Source organism: Dermatophagoides pteronyssinus, unplaced genomic scaffold (genome assembly GCF_027571235.1).
Source record: "Dermatophagoides pteronyssinus isolate colony J.1.1.1.1 unplaced genomic scaffold, Derpt_VIB-CSIC_2022.12 sq0063, whole genome shotgun sequence".
Lineage (NCBI taxonomy): Eukaryota > Metazoa > Arthropoda > Arachnida > Sarcoptiformes > Pyroglyphidae > Dermatophagoides > Dermatophagoides pteronyssinus.
The window spans coordinates 18307-38275 of NW_027461582.1; the positions used below are offsets into that span (position 1 = coordinate 18307).

Genomic DNA, 19969 nt, shown 5'->3' on the forward strand with positions numbered 1-19969 from the left:
AGAAAATTTCAATTAAATTTTTTCATTCATTTTTTTCACACAAACAAAAAAAAATCAGACATCAGGTATTTGAAATTTGTTTTCGGTATGGTATGCGAGAATGAAAAAAAAAGAAGAAGATAATGTAACGAACCAAACGTTACAATAATAAATTAAATGAAAAAAAACTGAATTCAACTTTATTCATTTTTCATTTTTGTTGCTGTTGATGATGATTATTTGGAATTTTTTTCTATTTAATCAAAAACAAAACAAACAAACAGAGAGAAATATTCTTGAGGAATTGAATATTACACACCAGTCCACATTGCTACCACACCAGGTAACAGGTTTTTTGACTTTTTTTTGTTTTTCTTCAAATTGCAATCATCAATTTCATCATCCATTTTTTTGCAAAATAAACATCTGGAATGTTTGTTTTTTCTTTCAAACAGAATCAAAAATGAATGATGGAAAAATTATTCGAGTTGATTTTTGTTTTTTTTTTCTTAAATTTTTTCTTTAAAAATATTTCAACATTGAATAACAAAACAAAAACAACAAAATCATCATCTGTTTACATAAAAAAAATGAACATTTATTTAGTGACAAACACACGAAACGAACGAAACACATCTGGAATTATTATTATATGTTGTTTGTCGACATTAAAATTTTTCCTTTTTCGTTTATATTCTGGAATGTCCATACTTAAATAAATTTTACTGTAGTTTCTTTCGTAAGTCTTTGTTGAGAATGCCAAGAATTCCTTTCTTTTGCCTAAAACGTTTCAAATTTATTTTTCACTGGACAAAATTAAATTTCCAAAAAACAAAAACAAAAACAAAAAAAACAACAGTTTTTCCCATTCCAATCGATTTTCAATCGTTTGGTCATCATCATCATCATTCTTGCCGAATATTTTGTGAATTTTCATGGCTTTTCCGGGAAATTTCCATCAAGAATCGAAACAAACAAAATTCAAATTTGATGGTTTACCTAAATAAAGAGAAAACAAAGAAAAATGATAAAAAACAAATTGAAAAAAAATAAACAGGAAATATAATGAACAACAACAACAACAACAGAAAAGTATCTACATTTTATTCTTGTTCATAGAATGTTTACAGAATGTTTTTGTTACAAGAAAAAAGACAGTCAAAAATTTATGTACATTTTGAAGAAAAATAAAAATTCAAAATTCAATTTTGTTTTGTTGAAGGAAATTTGTCTGGTTTGAAAATCAACAACAGTTTTTTTTTGTTCAAAAAATTAGATATTAAAATGAGCAAAATAGAGGAAAAAAACAACAATAAGTTTTTGAGTTAAACATTTTTTTTTTTTTTGTTATCAGCAGATAATAATCGATGGTGGTAATGTTTGCAAAAAATGTTTTATCCGATGAAAACATCCAAAAAGAGAAAGAATTCTTGCTTTTTCTTTATAAATATGGCCGGCAGAATGAATGATTGAATTGAATTTTTATACATTTTTACATAGAATAATTTTTTGAAATGCACGACGAAAATCGCGATTAAATCCACAATAAATTAACGGATTTATAGCTGAATTCATATATCTGTGTGTATTTTTGAGAAAAGAAAAAAACAATAAAAATCAATCAATCACGCTATACAAACATTAAAAAAAAGAGTGAAAACCAACTTACCCAAGCCATGTAATAAAATTGACCGTTTCACGTGATAATTCACATGATTTACAAAAAGGCACTATAACATACATTAAAAAGAATGGAAGCCTATGCGTTTTGATTTTGGGTTTGAAACGATTAACAAATATTGATGGAATCCAAATTGGAAAGCGAAAGAAAAAGAGAAAAAGAAAAATAAGTGAATATGAAAACATAGAGAAAAAGTGAAATTTTTTAAATAATGATAATAATAATAACGAAAATTATTGATTAAAATGAAAAGTTTTTTGAAAAGTTTTTGACAGGAAATTCAGTCTGAAACAAAAAACAACAACCAAAAATTCTTTCATCAAAAAAAAAAAAAAAAACAAACAAACAAAAAAAGGATGCCTCTCTCACTCTGCAATTTTTTCTTTTTGCTGGATCATTATTATTATTTCAACAATGATAATGATGAAAAGATATGACTAAAACTTTGTTTGCAAAAATAATAAAAAATAAAATAAAAATTTGTAACCCTCTCTCTTTCATTACCAAAACACACACACAAACAGTAAACTTTAACATATTTTGTTGAAACCTATACACAGCTTTGTTTGAAATGTAGACTATAATAATGATGATAATATAGAATTATTAAGCATCATCATATGGAGACATTTTATTCCTTTATTCATTCATTCATTTTGTTATTGTTGTTGTTTGGCATCTATCGATAGACAAATTAATTTGTTTTCCATCAAACACAAACACTCACACACACACACACACACATTATGATCATTATTTGTTGACACACTTGAAATATTTTTTTTCCTTTTCTTCTCTGTCTTCTATGTCCATTATTATCATTATTACATTCATCAACAAAACAACCAAGATGATGATGATGATGACGTTAAAGTTATATGCAAAAATTCTTTCGTTTCGTTTCGTTTTTTTTTGCATTAGAAAATGGAATTTTTTTATTCTCTCTTTCAAAATGAATATATTAGAAAGAGAGAATAAAGAATTTGAAATAAATAAATAAATAATGCATATTGATCAATGTCAATCGAATAGAAAATCTCGTCATCAATACAATTAACCACTAAAGATTAAATTCGTAAAGAATTTTTGGGGGGGATATTCTTTTCTTTAGTTCTTTAGTTTTTCTTATGGAAAAATAAACTTCTTTCTTTCCATCTTTCATTTTTCATTCTGTGTGTCAATTATTTTTCCCAAGAATAAATAGATATCATCATCATCATCATCATCAAAAGATGTAAGCAAATGAAATTCTTGTATTTGTATTTGGTCAATATCAAAATTCAAAAAAAAAAAGAAGAATCGCAAGAAAAACAAGTATAATGCATTTACTAATTAACAAATTTTTTTTCTCTCTATCTCGTTCGATATCATCGTACAATAAAACAATGTTTTTGCAATGTATTTTTTCATTCAGTGAATGAATCAAATGAATGAAGAATGGCATGTCAAATTATGTTAGCATCATTATTTTTATCATTTTCAACAAAACAAAAATTTCGATGAAAATTTGATGATTTTAAAGTTGATGAAACAAAAAAGATTTCTTCTCCCTTTATTATTCGATCTTATTATTGAAATGGAATTTTTTTTTACTATCAAAGCATGTCTTGAAATTAAATTGAATTGAAAAAAAAATTGTTGTTGAATTGAATGCCAATCATATATTAATGTGATATTTTGTTATTTCCTTCATTTATTAAAAAAAAATTCATAGACAATTATTCGATGATGACAAGAATGACATAACACACACAGAGAAGTGTATAAAAATGGTCAACATCATTTTCGTCAAAAAATTTTCAACAAAAAACAAAAACAAAAAAAGAAGATGTCATTGCCTAAAGGCGTCTTCATTGGAACAAACTCTATATAAATATTTCACTGTCACTTTATATTTTTATCAACATTGAAATGAAATGGGAGTAAATGAATGACAAAAAACAACAACAGCAACAAAAAAAAAAAAAAAAATAGAAAAAACTTGCCAATACAAAAAAAAACTAAACAAAACAATACAAATACTTACCAACAAGCAACGAATACACCCATAATAATGCCTAAAATTCTTGTTGCACGACGTTCACGTGATAATGAAATTTTTTGCTTTTCTTCCCATATTTTTTTCACTGATACTGGTAATGGTTTTGTAATTATTGTTGTTGTTCCAGTTGTTATCATTGATGGTTGCTGTTGTTGTTGTTGTTGTTGTTTGAACATTTTCAAATATTTACTATTTGAACGATTATGTTGTTGTTGTTGTTGTTCCGTTTTAACTATTGTTGGATTATTATTATTATTATTATTATCACTATTTACAATTGATGATGTTGATGCAGCAAATGATGCTGATGTTGTTGAGCTAATTACTTGTTGTTGTTGTTGTTGATTAGTAGACGATTGTGGGCTAATATTCTTCCTACGATCAAGTTGTTGTTGCTGTTGAATATCTTTACTAATGACAAACGTTGTCGTTTCATTATGATTATTACCATCATCATTATCATTTGTTGGCAGATGTTTTTTCTATGAAACAAAACAAAAGTAAAAAAAAGAATAAATAAACAAAACGAGAAACAAATGAATCATTTCTTTTTTCTTCAAAAAACAAAAAAAAAATTCTAATTCTAAACATCATCAACAGAATGCAAAAAACAACAATGTTACAGCTAAAAAATTTTGTATAATTTTAATTAAAATTAACGTTCAAAACAAAAAACAAAACGGAAAACAACAAACATTCCTAGATACATTTCGTTAGTTTGTTTGTTTGTTTATCCTTGCACAATGTACAGCATATATATCATATGTAAATAACAAAACGGAAAACACAAATGGACCATGGAAAAACAAAAAAAATTTAACACAATGTTAAAATGGTCGATAATCATTCATGTTTGTGTGTGTCTCGTATGGGAAAATCCAACAACAAAAACAAAAACAAAACAGAGAACGAAACTAGGCAGCCAGTAAAATAGTAAAAGACAAACAGACAACAAGAAGTAAATTCTCATAGGAAAAAAAATTATCATCATCAAATTATATAATGGATAGTAGATGGTTAAAACAAAACAAAACAATGACACACACACACACACACACACACACACTATATACACCCCCCATCCACTCACCCAGGCATAAAATGAATGTAAAAATTTCAAACAACCAAATTCAAGTCAATCACATTTTCATCATCAATGTTTATTCCGAAGATAACCCGGTGAAAAAAAGAAAAAGAAAACACAGTGAGCAAAGAGTATGTGATGATGATGTTTTGAAAACCAACACACAAAATTGATGCTAACAGAATCTAGTTTTACTTCCTGAACAAAACAAAACAAAAAAGTATGCAAGAAAATATAAAAGAATTCGGACATTGAATAATGAGAAGAAAAAAAATGTGAAAAGAATGAAAATGTATCGTTTCACAACTTTTCCTATCCTTGTGAAATGGTAGACAAAAAAATAAAATCCGCTTACAAAACATTATTTGATATTTCCGATTACAATTTGTCATCGAAAAAAAAATACATTCACACATCACACATCTACACAGTCGAATAATATATCAAGGAACAAAAGTATTCGACAATCTCTCTTTTCATCAGTTTTGTTCGTTTTAATTTGAATCAAACAAAAAAAAAAAAAAAAAAAAAAAAAAAAAAAAAACAGACAGACATAAAATGTGATGAGACAATCACAATTGATTTTTTTTTTTGATCTTGTTTTTTACTTTTAGTTAGTCATTTTTTTTTCTCTCAATGCTTCTTGATGAAATTAATTCACAAAAAATGAAGAAAGCAAGCGAGAGAGCGAATAAAAGAATTTTGAAAATTCTGAAATCAATGCACAACACACACACACACGCAAAAATCGATCAAATTCTTTTCGTCACATTCAACAATGAATGTTAATTAAATTCATTCGAGAAAAATTTCAATTTTTTTTAAAATACTGAATTTTTTTTTCTCTCTCTCTCCGGTTCGCATAGCAGAACGAAAAGAAAAAATTTCGATTTTTTGATTACCACGTTTCGGGCAAACAAAAAAAAAGAAATCGATATTTTGTTGCATCCAATCCATACATACACGACGACACACTCAACTCGCTTATTTCGCAAATATTAATGACATTTTTATGGCAACCAAAAAAAAAAAAAAAAAAATGGATCAATTTTTTTTCTCACAATCCTCTCTATGCTTTATCTCTTTTACAAAGATCTTTTGTCGTATGGAAAAGAATTTCCGGATCAACGAAAATGTTCTGAACCATCTCTCGGTTTTTTTCTTCATTCATTCATATTGAATTGACCCTATTTCATATCAATCAATGAAGATGATAATGATAAAATCAATAATATAAAAGCCAATTAAATTGAAATTACAAATCAATGTAATCAATGGGAAAAACAACAGAAAAAAATCACTTTACAAAAAACAAAACAAAATTGAAAAAATCCTATCAATCAATTGATTAGTTAGTCTTTGATTTAGTTAATTTGACATGGTGCAAAAAAAAACAAAACAAAACTACAAAGCGATATATTCAATAAGCGTAGGTGGTGAATATCAGAAAAAAATTTGATCGATTCTCATTCATTTACATTAACGAAGAACGACAGACTAAGACAGCCAGACAGCCATATATTATTATGATTAGTATTCAAGTTATATCATCATCATCATCATCATCATTATTTTCTCTTGATTAAACACTTATCATCATCATCATCATCTATCTTATCATTCAAATTAATTCCAGCCGTTTTTGTCCAACAACAACAACAACAACTATAGTGAAATAAGAGAATTGAACCTAGATAAAGAAATGAAAAGAAAGAAAGAAAGAATGAAAAAATCAATTTTGAAAATCTCTTCACATGATTCATCATACTCACTCACTCACTATATCTTCTGGATTCCAGATTCTTTTCTCCATTATTTATTGTTGTTGAACCGAAAAAAGAAAAAAAAAATTCGGAATAAAAATTTTTTTTTTTCGTAAAGATCAACATCTTTATTTTTATCTTTTCTTCACTAGAAATCATCATCATCATCATCATTGCCTATGAATGATTCTTTTCAATCATCAAAGAAGAAGAAAAAAACGAAGAAAATTTGTTTTTCCAAAGATCAAAACAAATATATACACAATGTTTGTGTGTGTAAAGAGAAGGAAAAAAATCATTCATTCACACTAAACACACTCGGAGAAATTGATGGCCAAAAATAAAGAAATTCCATTTCAAAATTTTTTCTTTTTTCGATTATCATTATTATTATTGTTTGATCGATCCATTATGGAAAAGAAAAGAATGGAAAAATTGAAGAAAATTTCGTTAGCCATCGAACAACAACAAAAGCAAATATAATGAAATAAAATAACCACACATACACAATCAATCAATGATGATAAATTGATGATAATCATACATTATTATCATCATCATTGTTGTTGTTGTTGTATGATGATGATGATGATGATAGAAAATTGATAAAAACATATTGAACTTACATAATATTATTATATAATGGTTTGTTTGTTTGTTTGTTTGTTTCTCTTCGCTTTATTATCATTATTATTATTCGACTATAGGAAATCTTTTATTATTGAAAATAATAATAATAATAATTTTTCTTTTTTTCTTTCTGATATAAAAATCAAAAATTGAATTCGCCATTGTATTCACTATCATCATGTTTTCTCCATAGTTTTTTTTGTTTGTTTGTTTGATTATCGTATCACGAACAGAACAAATCAAATCCAAAAGAAGAAGAAGAAAAATCCTCAGAAAATTCTGGAGAAAAATAAACCGCATAAACGATTTTTTTTTGGAACAATGAATGAATGGTTAGATAGAAAGAAAAACGCTTATTTGATCAATTTATCTCTTCCTCTCTCACTCTATCGCTCTATAAAGTCATTATAAATATAATGGCAAATAGGGATATTGAATGATATTATTCGGGTTTTGACGAAACAAAAAATTCAATCATATATGATGATTTTCATTGAAAGAATATCGTCGATCAATACAGCCAAACAACAACAACAACAAAAATTCTATACTCGATTAACAAAGTAAATCAGTCAGTCAGTCAGTCAGTCATTCAGTTAGTAATTCATTCAACCAAACAATCATCATCTATATCTATGTATATCATCAAATGTGTAATATAATATTGCATTTCAACACTTGAACACATATATAGGCTTTATATTTTTGTTTTTTTTCATTAATATTGTTAATGTGCGTATAAGGCCAATCGCCTTGATGATGTTATCCATCATTAAAGAAAGAATATGAATGCTGTATGTTCATTTTGGATAAATTCCTATTCCATCATATTAGATATATGATTGATATTAATGAAAAAAAAACAATAAACAATAACGATAATAATAATAATAAACGTTTTATATTATTTTATTTTTGGGGGTTTTTTCGTTTAAATTATTATCTTTAAAGAATGATGGAAAAATAGCTTTTCCATCATTCTTTTAATTTCTTTTAATGAGAAACGATTATGTTCCATTTGAAAGAATAAAGAAAGCAGAAAAAAACTACTATAAATGAATGAATGAATGGATAGATCGATGGCTAAAATATTTTTTCTTTTCTTTTCTTTTCTTTTCACTCTTGATGATTGGTAATCGATATGATGATGATCGACATCAAGGGAGCCGAAAATAAATAAGTTTTTTCTTTCTTTCTCTTATCAGGGTTCTTTATTATTAATCGGATTGATGGCTAGGGTTGTTTGTTTGTTTGTTTTTTCACTGTCTTTTGCGAGAAAAAAAATTGATATTTGTTATTTTTTTCGGGGTTTAGACCAGTTTCATATCATCATTTTTTTATCGCTTATTGTTTAAATGAGGAAACAAAAAACTTTAAAATCAATTTGGCCTATCAAACAACAAAAACAACAACAAAGTTTATCAAACGGCTCAAAAAGGAAACAAAAAAATTTTTTTAACAACTTTCTCAAGTTTTATAACATAACATCCACACTTATGAAACACACACACACATATGCCGAACACATCATCAACAAAAGAGAAATGATAGGAAAAACAAACTAAACTAAAACTCAAATTTTCATTTCAAATATCATTTTTTTTTTTTTTTTTGTTATGGTTATTATTAATAATGATAATGATAATTAATGAAAGCAGACAGCAGAATTTTTTGTATTTTTTCCCAAATAAAACGCTAAACTAATAATAATAATAAAAAAAATATGAGGACAATCGAAACACACATGTGTTTGTGTGAAATTGGTCGCAAAAATGAAAAATAATTTCATTCCATTTTTTTTGTTTGAAGCTCGAAAAAGTTATCCATTAGTGTGTTTTGTAAAAGGAAAAACTATTAATTATTTTTTTTTTCGTTTTGCAATATATATGATTCTCTTTTAAACAGTTTTTATGGCTGCTTCTGTGAATAAAAATTCATTGAAATTTAGCACTTTTCGGGTATAATTTCTTTTCAACTTTTCTGAAGAATTAGAATGATAAAAAAAAGGGTAATCAATTTTGAATAGCTAAATTATTAATATTCCTGTGAACAAAAAGACAAAACAATTGAAAACAACCAACAAAAAAGTGTGGGTGTGTTGATGGAGGTGAAGGTGTTTATGATGATTAATTAACTCAATTCTAATCGAGACTTTTTTCAAGTGAAAAAACAAAATTAAAAAGATTTTAAATTTTAATAATGATATCCTTGGCTGAATGAATGAATTTTAATGAAAATAAATGATAACAAAATTCATCTTACCGAATTTGTATCCGATTGAATAATAATAGAATATTCTTGAAATGATGATTCTTGTAGGAACACTTTATTCAAATTCTGTTGTTGATTTTGGTTATTATTATTATTATTATTATTATTATTATTGGTTGTTGTTATTGAGGCACTTTTTTCCATTCTACATTCATTATCATGATGGTGATTGATTTTAAATTTTTCGATTGATAAATTTTTTTCATTTTCAATCGATTTATTATCATTATCATTGTCATCATCATCATCATCGTCGTCGTCGTCATCATCATCATCATCATCATCATCATCATCAATAACATCGTTGTTACATTGTTGTTGATAATTATCATTTTCATTTGATAATGATTCACGATGATAAGTGGCTGGTACATTACTTGTTATATCGACACATGCTTCACTACTACTGATTCTTGAATGATCATCACTTGCCGATTCAATTTCTATACGAGTTTCATTTAGTATTTTTCTTGTTGAAAATCTTAATTTTCTATTATTTTTATTATTTGATTTATTAACGGATCGATGATGATGATGATGATCATTATCATCATTATTATCATTATTATGACCATATCGATTTGAATTGAAACAACAACGTAAATAACGTTGTGTATTTGTCATATAAGATGATGTTTTTGGTGATGTTGAACTTGAACTATCTTCATATGATGATACAATTTTTGTTACATTATTATCATGTTGTTGTCGATTTTTTAATTTATTTTTTGTTGATGATGGTGTTGTTGTTAATGGTTGTTGACTTGAATTACCTAAATTAACAATTGCACTTGCGTTAGCACGATCTTTTAATCGTCTTCTTGTTGCTTGAAATATTTTAAAATAAACAACAGTCATTATAAATAATGGTATATAAAATGAACCCATTGATGAATAAATTATATAACTTTTTTCTTCCGATAATTTACATGGTGTTTCTTCATTAAATTCATCCGGCCAATCATTCCAACCGATTAATGGTGGTATTGATATTATTGCCGATAATATCCAAACAATACCAATCGATGTACAAACACGTCTCATTGTACGTTTTTGTGCATAATTTATCGGATCATGTATTGCTTGATAACGATCCTAAAGAAGAAAGATCAAAGAGAAAAGAAAAAATCAATATTTTTTTTCATATATAAATAACTAACAATAATATCTATGTATTAATCTTTATTCATTCATTTTTATACACTACTAAAGATAAATCTATGTTTAATAATGTTTCCCATATATAGAGAGAGAGATAAGAAAATCCAATGATTCTTCTTCATTTTTTTCATTCATTCATTCATTCATTCATTGACCATGTATATGATTATTATCATCATCATTTTTTTTCATCGTTGTTATTGGGGGGAGGAAAACGAACAAATTCCAGAATTCCCAAACAAAAATCACAAAGATAGAAAATATAGACATTTTCCACAATGTCTTTGTTGTTGTTGTTGTTTGATTACAATATTATTCGAGAAGAAAAAAGAAATTCCATTATAATCATGGTCATCATCATCATCATCATCAAATTGATGATAGAAAAGGACAAATTCTTTTATAAATAAAAAATAACCCAAACAAAATATATAGAATTTTATAAATTGATAATAATCATACACAAGATGATATGAGAAAAAAAGAACATATATATAAAAAAAAAGTTTCATTCAAATTCTGTCATTCAATTCAATGTAGTGAATATATATTGTACACATGTGATAATTTATTCTACATTTTATTTGTAACGATCATCATCATTGGCCATCATTTTCTATAATCAACAACAACGAAAGAAAAAAAAAACGAAGAATAAATCTCGGACCATATTATTTATGTGTATATGTTTGGTTGCATTCACTATCACTTCCTTTACACTATCCATTGTCATTATCATTATTGTTATTATTATATTCAGGTCAACCAAAATAATATTATTTGTTGCTGTTGATAATAATGATGATGGTGATGATTGGTATGTATATTGGTGGTAGGCATTCATGCATGCATGTTTGACATTCATTTATTTTCAACAACAACAACAACAACTAACAAACAAACAACAACAAAAAAAAGATTCAACACAACTTACAATTCATTTTCATAAAGGGCTATGAATAAATATGAGGCAAACATGAAACAAAAAACAAAAACAAAAAAGAATTGCTGTTGTTGTTTTGCTTGTATCTTTTGTGCCCCTTGCATTAATGGATCACAATTCATTGATTCATTGATTATAATTTATTATTTTTTGGTTCATTATTGTTGTTGTTGTTGCTCTGTTGTTGACAAACAGGTATACACACATATATAGCAAGGTTTAGGTTTGGCTCTTTTATTTGTTGTTGTTGTTGTTGTTGGTTCTTTTTTTGAACAAATTAAAAACATATCATGCATATTCATAATCAATTTTCGTTTTTATTCAGATCATCATCATCATTGAAAATGGCATTGAAAAAATCAATGAATATTCTACACATATAAAAAAGCAAAAACAAAACAAAACAAACAACACAAAAAAAAAAACACCGTCGTGTTTTTGGAGCTAATCAAGAGAAACAAACAGAAAGAACATACATACATTTTCAATGAAAATTGAATGAATCGTTAATGTTCAATGAATATATTTTTTGTTGTGAATATATTCATTAAATAACGATTCAAAATAATAATAATAATAATTTTTTTCTGGCATTGATAATGATGATGACAAAATGTACACTCACTAATAATAATTACAAAAAAAAACTCTATTCATTTTTTTTGGAAATTTAATCTTTAACCCCCTATCTATTTAGCCTACACATCCAAATGAAATATAAATTTTTTTTTCAATAGAAAGAATTGAAAAAAAAATTAATGAGCATTCTATATGAATGTTTTCCATTTCTAAAGAACCATTTTTTTTTAATAAAAAAAAGATTTCCTAGTTTTCCTCTGAATTCATTCTATATCATTATTATTAATAGATAAATATTACAATAACAATAATAATATTTTGCTTTTTTACTTTAAAAAGAAAAAAAAAGAGAAAAGAAAATTAAAAGTAAAAAGTTTTTTTTTTACTCAAAATATTCTCTGTTTTTTTTGTTGAGGCTATTATATAATAGTTTTGTACAACACAACAACAACAAAACAAGACCAAACTTTGGAATCCAAAATGAAAACGAAAACAAACAAGAAAACAAATTTTTTTACAAAGAAAGTTCAAATGTAAATATAATATGATGATTTATTTTCAAGGGAAGTTTTTATTTTTGTTTTTCAAGTTTTGCTTTGAATCAAAATTGGTAATCATTTTGGTTCAGGGGATAAAATTCTATACAACAAAAACCAGAAAATATTATTAAAAGAAATGATGATTAAATAATTGAATTTTGTTTTTCTTGGTTCGAATCGAGAATCCAATTTCTTTTTTTACCATATGGAATTATTGTCGAAAAGAATTTCGTTGGTGAAAAAAAAGAGCAAGTAAAAAAACAACAACAACCACAAAAGATGATATAAATGTTTTTTGTTTTGTTAACAATCATTTTGGATATTTCAAAAACAACAACAATAACTTTTTCAAACGAAAAAACCGAAAGATTTGATGATTCTTGAACCAAATATATGTGTGTGTGTTGTTTGTTGTTGTTGAACATCAACGTTTTGAGGACGACAATAATAATAATAATAATAAACATTGAATTTCAAGCAGGAAAAAAAGTCATTATTTACATAACATGTTTCGATTCAATTTCTTCGATTTTGTTTTCCATTGTTTGAATTACTATTTTGTTTAAGATGTTTTTTTATTTTTGGTTTCACAATGTGTATGGTGCGTAGGCGTACCATTCTACAATCACAAATCATATTGAATCATATTTTTTTAAAAAAAAAAAAAACAATCATCATTTTCGACAATAAAGATGATATAATTGAAAACATACAATATGTTTTTTTGTTTTGTTTTGTTTTTTCAATGTTGAATGTTCAATTTACATAGAGAGAAAAATAAACAATTTTTTCCCCTAAAAAAAATATTAAATTGAAATGTAAAATCAATGTAAATCATTAGAATGAAAATGTGATCAATAAACAAGGATTCTGTTATTCTGTTATTCATCATTATCATCATTTATTCATTCATTCATTCTGGCCAATTCAGAATATAAAGAATTGGCCAAAATTATAATATACAGAATAAATCGTATTTTTGTGTGTGTGTGTGTGTGATGATAATGATGATAGCACGAACACAAACATAATAAAAATACAAAATTGATAATGATGATGATTGTTTGTAACATGGAATATACAACAACAACAACAACAAAAAAGTTTAGTTTAGTTAGTTAGTTTAGCTGGATGGTTAGTTTTTCGTTTCATCTTTATATCACAAAAACAACAACAACAACAAAATAAACAAATAACTAAAGCCAAAATGATATTATTCATTAATGAAAGAATTGAAAACAAAAACAAAACAAAAAATACTAACGACTAATCTTTGTTGGTTTACTGTTGTTTTTTGTTTGTTTGTTTGTTTGTTTGGTTTTGGGTCATTCGATAAATGGAATGAAAGGAGATGTAGAAACATTATCTATTTGGAAATGATTATCAACAAAAGAATTATCATTATAATTTTCGGTTATTTCTTTATTATGACTCGAGAATTTCTCGAGAATTTCATCATCATCATCATCATTATTATTTTGATTAATAATAAAACAAAACAAAACAAAATAATCCCAAATCATCAATATGAATGAAATTGGAAACAAAACAAAAAAATTTCTCATGAATTTCAATTGGAAATTTTTTTTTCAAAATTTTAAAATTACAAATTTCAATCATATCCTAAGGATACATTGATTGAGAGAGAAGAAGATTTTGTCGTCATCGTCGTTATTGCTAAAGATAATTATTCTGGTAATCAAGAATGTATTGGAAGAGATAGATATAGAAGAGAAAGAGATGGTTACCAGTTAGTTGGAGAGAAGAAAAAATTTAAAATTCCAATGAATTTTAAATTTTCATCTGGTTTTTTTGTTGTTGAAATTTCAAAATGGAAAATCTCTCTCATTTCAAATTCAACTTGAATTTGGTTGGTATTTTTTTTGTTATTTCCATTTATTATTTTCAATCAGAATTCTCTCATTTTCTGTTTCATTTTTGTTTGAAAAATGATAAATTCTTCGATAAATCTTGAAAAAATATGAACAAAAAATGAAAAAAGCTTGAATTTCATCATATGTGATCACACAACCATATGTATACAATTCTTTTCGACAAAAATAAAAAAAACATGTAGATATGTCATTAGATACAAACAAATTCAAGTAAGTAAATCTAAAGTATAGGAAATTTTTGGCCAAAAAAACCAAATCAATGAAATCAAGTATATTGTATATGAGATTGAATTGAGATTTTCTCGTTTAATTTAAGTTTTGATGAATCAAAATTCAGCAAGAAAAAACAAACATTGGACTTACCAGAGCGATGGCACACAAATTGAGTATCTAAAGTGGGTGAAAAGAGGAAAAAATAGAGAAAAAAATTAGAAAAATCAGTTTTTCTTGAGAAAATGATCGATAGTGAAACAAGAAAAAAAAATTTGATGAATGAATTTCTGGTCTGGATCAAAATTTGAATTTCATTTTTTTTAAAAAAAAGTTGAAAGTTGTTGTTGTTTTTGTTGAATTAAAAGATTCTGACCACAAGAATGTGTATTTGACAGATATATTTTGTTTGGTTTTTGACAAAACCAAACAAAATTATTTTGGTCATCACATTGTCCTTCGTTTTTTTTTCTGGTATAGTCTATTACTATAGCTAACTTGAATGATGTGTGTATTGAATTTTCAATTGGTCTTTCTTTCTCTCTATAAAGAGCAAAGAAGAAAATTTAATTTAATTTAATTTAATTTTAACAAAAAAATAAAAAATAAAATTTTCTTTCAACCAACCAATCGATAATGCTAAACATTGTGTATATGGGAAAAAAAAGATCAAGAGAAAAAAAAAGTAAAAGGAAAATGCCTTGAATCAATTGCGACCAGAAATAAAATGAACAAAAAAAAAAAAAGTTTTGCAATCAACCAAACCAAAAAAACATACACACAAGAGCTCTACCAATACTTCTACTGCACTAATACTTTATCAATAAAAATATCTAAATGGGTTTTCATCATCATCAACATTATAAATGCTTCTTTCAAACATAATTTTTTCAATTCTTTATTCATGGTCTGATTGAGAATGAAAGAGGCTTTTTATTTTTCTCAACGTAAATATTTACCAACCAAGAATGAAAAAAAAATCAATTTCAAAAACGAAAAATAAGAAAAAAACTGACTTGGCATCCAAATAATTTGTTTTCAATTTTTTTTATTTCGCTTGTTCTTCCCGAATCAAATATAGAGATAGATGTCAAGAATTTTGGTTCAATATCTTGATTTGTGGAGTGTTTGAATCAAACAAACAAACAAACAAACAGAAAACAGAAGCAAACATATAATTTAAAAAGCTAATTTTATTGTTGATTTATTTGTTTTTTTTGCTTGTTTGTTTGTTTGTTTGCTTTCGTACAAATCATCGAATCATTGCAAACACAACTTTAATTGAATTAATTTCAATACAAACATAGAGATTTCTGGTTATTATCATCATTCGCATCATATTTTTTTTTCTTCTTCTAAATGTATGGGTGGATGTGTGTGTGGGTGTGTTTCATATCAAAATTTAATTAAAATTACGTTTATCATCATCATCATCATTTTAATACGAGATTGATATACTTTGGAATTTAATAAAATTGTTTCGAAACAGAATAAAAAATTTATAGAAAATCTCTTTATGAATAAAACAAAATCATTCATTCATCCATAATTCAATTCAATTTAAATTCATTCATTCATTTAATTCAATCAAGATTTCTTTTAGGTTTTCAGGAAAAAAATTATGGAAACTTTTTCTTTGAAAAAGAAAAGAAAAAGAAAAGAAAAGATATTTTTTTTTGCCCATTCCAAAAAAGAAAAAAAAACACTATTCATATGTGTGTCCAATGTGTTTTCACACTTTATCTATCTCTCTCTTTCTCTAAGCATCCATTTCATATAGAATAATAATCAATTATTCAATTCAAAAAATTTTTGTATTTCTCAGGCTTATCAATTCTATTATATCATACATGTCGACACATACAGAGATAAATGTGTGTGTGGGGGGGAGAAAAAACTAAAGATTTCTTTCTTTCTTTCTTTCTTTTTCTATTTTTTCAATAAATACCTACACTTACCTTTCTACCGAAATACTATATTATATTTTCTTGGATTATACTTGTGGTTTGGGCAAACTTGGGCAAAAAAAAAAAAAAAACTTTGAATAAATTTTTTGATTGGCTGCCTGATGCCGAATCGTGCTTGTTTAAAAAATATTCTTTCTGGAACGAAGCGAAAAAAAATTCTACACACGATTTTCACACACTCACACACACACCGAGCGAAAAAAAAAGAAAACTTTTCAAAAACTCTCACCACCAAACCAACCAAACCAAACAAACAAACACTCAACACTATTTTATTTTTTGAATTTAAAATTTTTCTTCGTTTTTTTTGCTATTTCCGTTTGTCAAACGGTGCAAAAAAAGAGAAATTGATGCACGGTGTAAAAAAGAAGAAGAATTTTATATTCAAAAAATATATATTTTCGTTTTTGGTCCATTCAAACAACAACAACAACAACAGTTTCAAATTGTATTTAATATTGTGTGTGTGTGTGCGAAAGAGATAAATATTGACATTTTTTCCTGCAAAAAACGGAAAAAAACGGAAAATTCATAGAAATAAATTTTCATCAAAAAAAACTGGAAGAAAAATATTGGTAAATCCAGCGATAAAATTGAAAATGATAATTGAATTTTTTTTTTAATAATAATAATATTTTTTTCATTTACAAAATATTAATCGAATAATAATAATAATAATAATCCAAAAGATCAATTAGATTATATAAAAGTAAAATTAATTGCTTGTATTATTAGTGAAAAATCGTGTAATGATAATAATGAAAAGAAGGAAATTTTGGTTTTTTTTACAAAATTCAACTTACCGATGCTGTACAACATAGACTAGAGATTGAAACATGATTTGTTCCAAAAATGTTTGAAAACAAAACACAAAATTAATTACAAATTTAATAAATTTCGTTGTTAACATCAAATGATGATGAAAATTACGATTTTGATTTTTCATTTTCATTATTAGTTTTTTTTGAAACAAAATGAGAAAAAAAACAACATCAAAAATGGTCGATTTCATTTTCAGTTGATATTACACATTATTTTCATTACACACAAAGATGGATTTTGTTTGTTTGTTTAGGTTTTAATTATTAAATGAAGATGATGATTATAACAGAGAAAATCAAATCAATCATATAAATCATCATAAGCATCATATCAAAACATTCGAATTTTAATCATTCATAGATGTGATGTTATAACACACATTCACATATAACATGATGATGTTGAGGATGTTTTTCGTTCGAAATTATATAAATGTTTTTTTTTGTTGTTGTTGTTGACATTATCCATGAAACAAGCAAAGACATTAATAATTATCACACACAAACATAAACAAACAAACAAACAATCCATTCATTTACACACACACACACACACACACAGAATTTTGTATAATTTTGTTGTTGTTGCGACAAAGAAAAAGATACGACAAAATGTTTTAATAGTTTTGTTTTTAGATGATGAGATTTTTCATTTATTTATTTATAATGTTGCCAATAAATTGATGTTTGAAGAGAGAGAAAAAAATACAGAGCATCCGAAAAACAACCAAAGAAAAAAGATTAATATCAAGACAACAATCCAATGATGATATTACAAGTTAACAAAATGACAAAACATTGGTTTTTTTTTTTGGTTTTTGTTTTTGGTTGTCAATTGTCGATGTTTGTTAATGGTTTTTTTTTCGTTTTGGTAGATAGAAGAAGGAAGGAAAGAAAGAAAGAAAAGAAAGAAAATGATAACATTAAGTAAATAAAATGAAAATAAATGTACAAATAGTAGTTATTTATATAATTAGTAAAAACAAAACAAAACAAAAAAAAAAAAAAAAAAAAAAAAAAAAAAAAAAACAGCCATCCAAACCGAGAAATCACATAAACACCGACACAAACCAAATGTGTCGAAATAGTTGTTATTATTATTATTCTTTTCGAATAATATTCTTTTTCAAGAAAGAAAGAAAGAAAGGAAAAAAACAAAACGGTAAATATATTTTTTGTTGTTTTGTTTACTTACACATCGCTTGTTAACCACATTTCACATAAATGTAAACCAAATATCCAACGATCTAATTGATTATAGGCAAGATTGAATGGCATTACTAATACGGCAACAGCAATATCAGCAACAGCTAATGATACCATAAACATATTTTGTACATTATGTAATGGACGATAATTAAATATTGCATAAATAACCATTAAATTTCCAACAATTGTAAATATTGTTATTATTGATAATATTATTGTTATTGTAATATTTTGATTTTTATTAGATGATGATGATGATATTGTTGTTGTTGTTGAATTTCGAAGACCATCATCAACACTACTATCATCATAACTATAATCTTCAACATCGATATCCAAATCATCATTATTATTATTATTATTATTATTATTATCGAGCAATGTATTTCCATCATCATTATCATCATCATCACTATCATCGATATCATCGATACTATCATCAAATATTTTATCATCATCATCATTATTATAATAATCTAAAGGTAATATTGATGTTTGTGTTACAAACAATGTTGTTGTTTTAGTTGATAATGATGATGATAATTGATTTGATTCATTTTTTATTTGTTTATTAGTGCTAAACAGTGGCAATGATGTTGGCAATAATGACGATGATGATAATGATGAAATTGAAAAAGAATTTGTTGTTTGATAATATGGAAGATCAAATTGATTCGATGATAATGAACTAGATTGTTGTTGTTGTTGTTTGGCTGTTACCGAACGTCTTATATGATTATTGATAATACGATTTGAAGACGATGGTGATGATGATAAAAATGGTGCCAATGTTGATGATGACATTAATAATATTGCCAATGTTAATGATGGTAGATATGAATTTGTTGATGAATATATTGTTGGCTGTTGTTGTTGTTGTGATATTGTTGTTGGCATTGTTGATGTTTGAAGAAAATTTTTCGTCGATGACGATGATAATAATGATGATTTTGACCAAACATTATTATTAATTTCGGTTGTTGTCATCATCGTTTTCGTCGTTGCTGTAATTGGTGAATAATGAAATTGTTGTTGTTGTTGTTGATAATGATGATGATATTGATTATTATTATAATTCGGATGATGATCACTAATTAATATACCTTGATTCATCATCATCATCATCATCATCATCATTATCATTATCATCATCCTATTTTATCAATCAATTAATTAATTCAATCATTTTCAATGAT

General features: G+C 25.8%; 1 protein-coding gene and 1 long non-coding RNA gene across 3 annotated transcripts; one reads left to right on the forward strand and one right to left on the reverse strand.

Moving 5' to 3' along the window:
- Positions 1-1040: 1040 nt before the first annotated feature.
- Positions 1041-19925, reverse strand: LOC113792181 (uncharacterized). 2 transcript variants are annotated; one of them, XM_075824261.1, is made up of 7 exons: positions 18760-19925; positions 17547-17565; positions 14930-14956; positions 9441-10544; positions 3687-4183; positions 1649-1738; positions 1041-1558 (listed from the first exon to the last, which is right to left on the reverse strand). In XM_075824261.1, the coding sequence occupies exons 1-7, from the start codon at positions 19923-19925 to the stop codon at positions 1462-1464; spliced, it is 3000 nt and encodes a 999-aa protein (XP_075680376.1). In that variant the 3' UTR covers positions 1041-1461. The 2 variants fall into 2 exon arrangements, with proteins under 2 accessions (XP_075680376.1, XP_075680377.1); XM_075824262.1 differs by lacking the exon at positions 14930-14956.
- LOC142646126 (uncharacterized) lies at positions 18591-19488 on the forward strand. The gene is made up of 4 exons (XR_012847124.1): positions 18591-18726; positions 18826-18960; positions 19019-19255; positions 19349-19488. It is a non-coding gene; the product is annotated as an uncharacterized LOC142646126 (long non-coding RNA).
- Positions 19926-19969: the final 44 nt, after the last annotated feature.

What these genes read in the sequence shown, in the direction of transcription:
- LOC113792181 (XM_075824261.1), bottom strand. Translation starts at nt 19,925, where the DNA reads ATGATGATAATGATAATGATGATGATGATGATGATGATGATGAATCAA. An exon ending in ATTTGTGTGCCATCGCTCTG is followed by an intron (nt 10,545 to 14,929) that starts GTAAGTCCAATG and finishes TTTCTTCTTTAG; the next exon opens with GATCGTTATCAAGCAATACA. An exon ending in GGTGTATTCGTTGCTTGTTG is followed by an intron (nt 1,739 to 3,686) that starts GTAAGTATTTGT and finishes CAAAACGCATAG; the next exon opens with GCTTCCATTCTTTTTAATGT.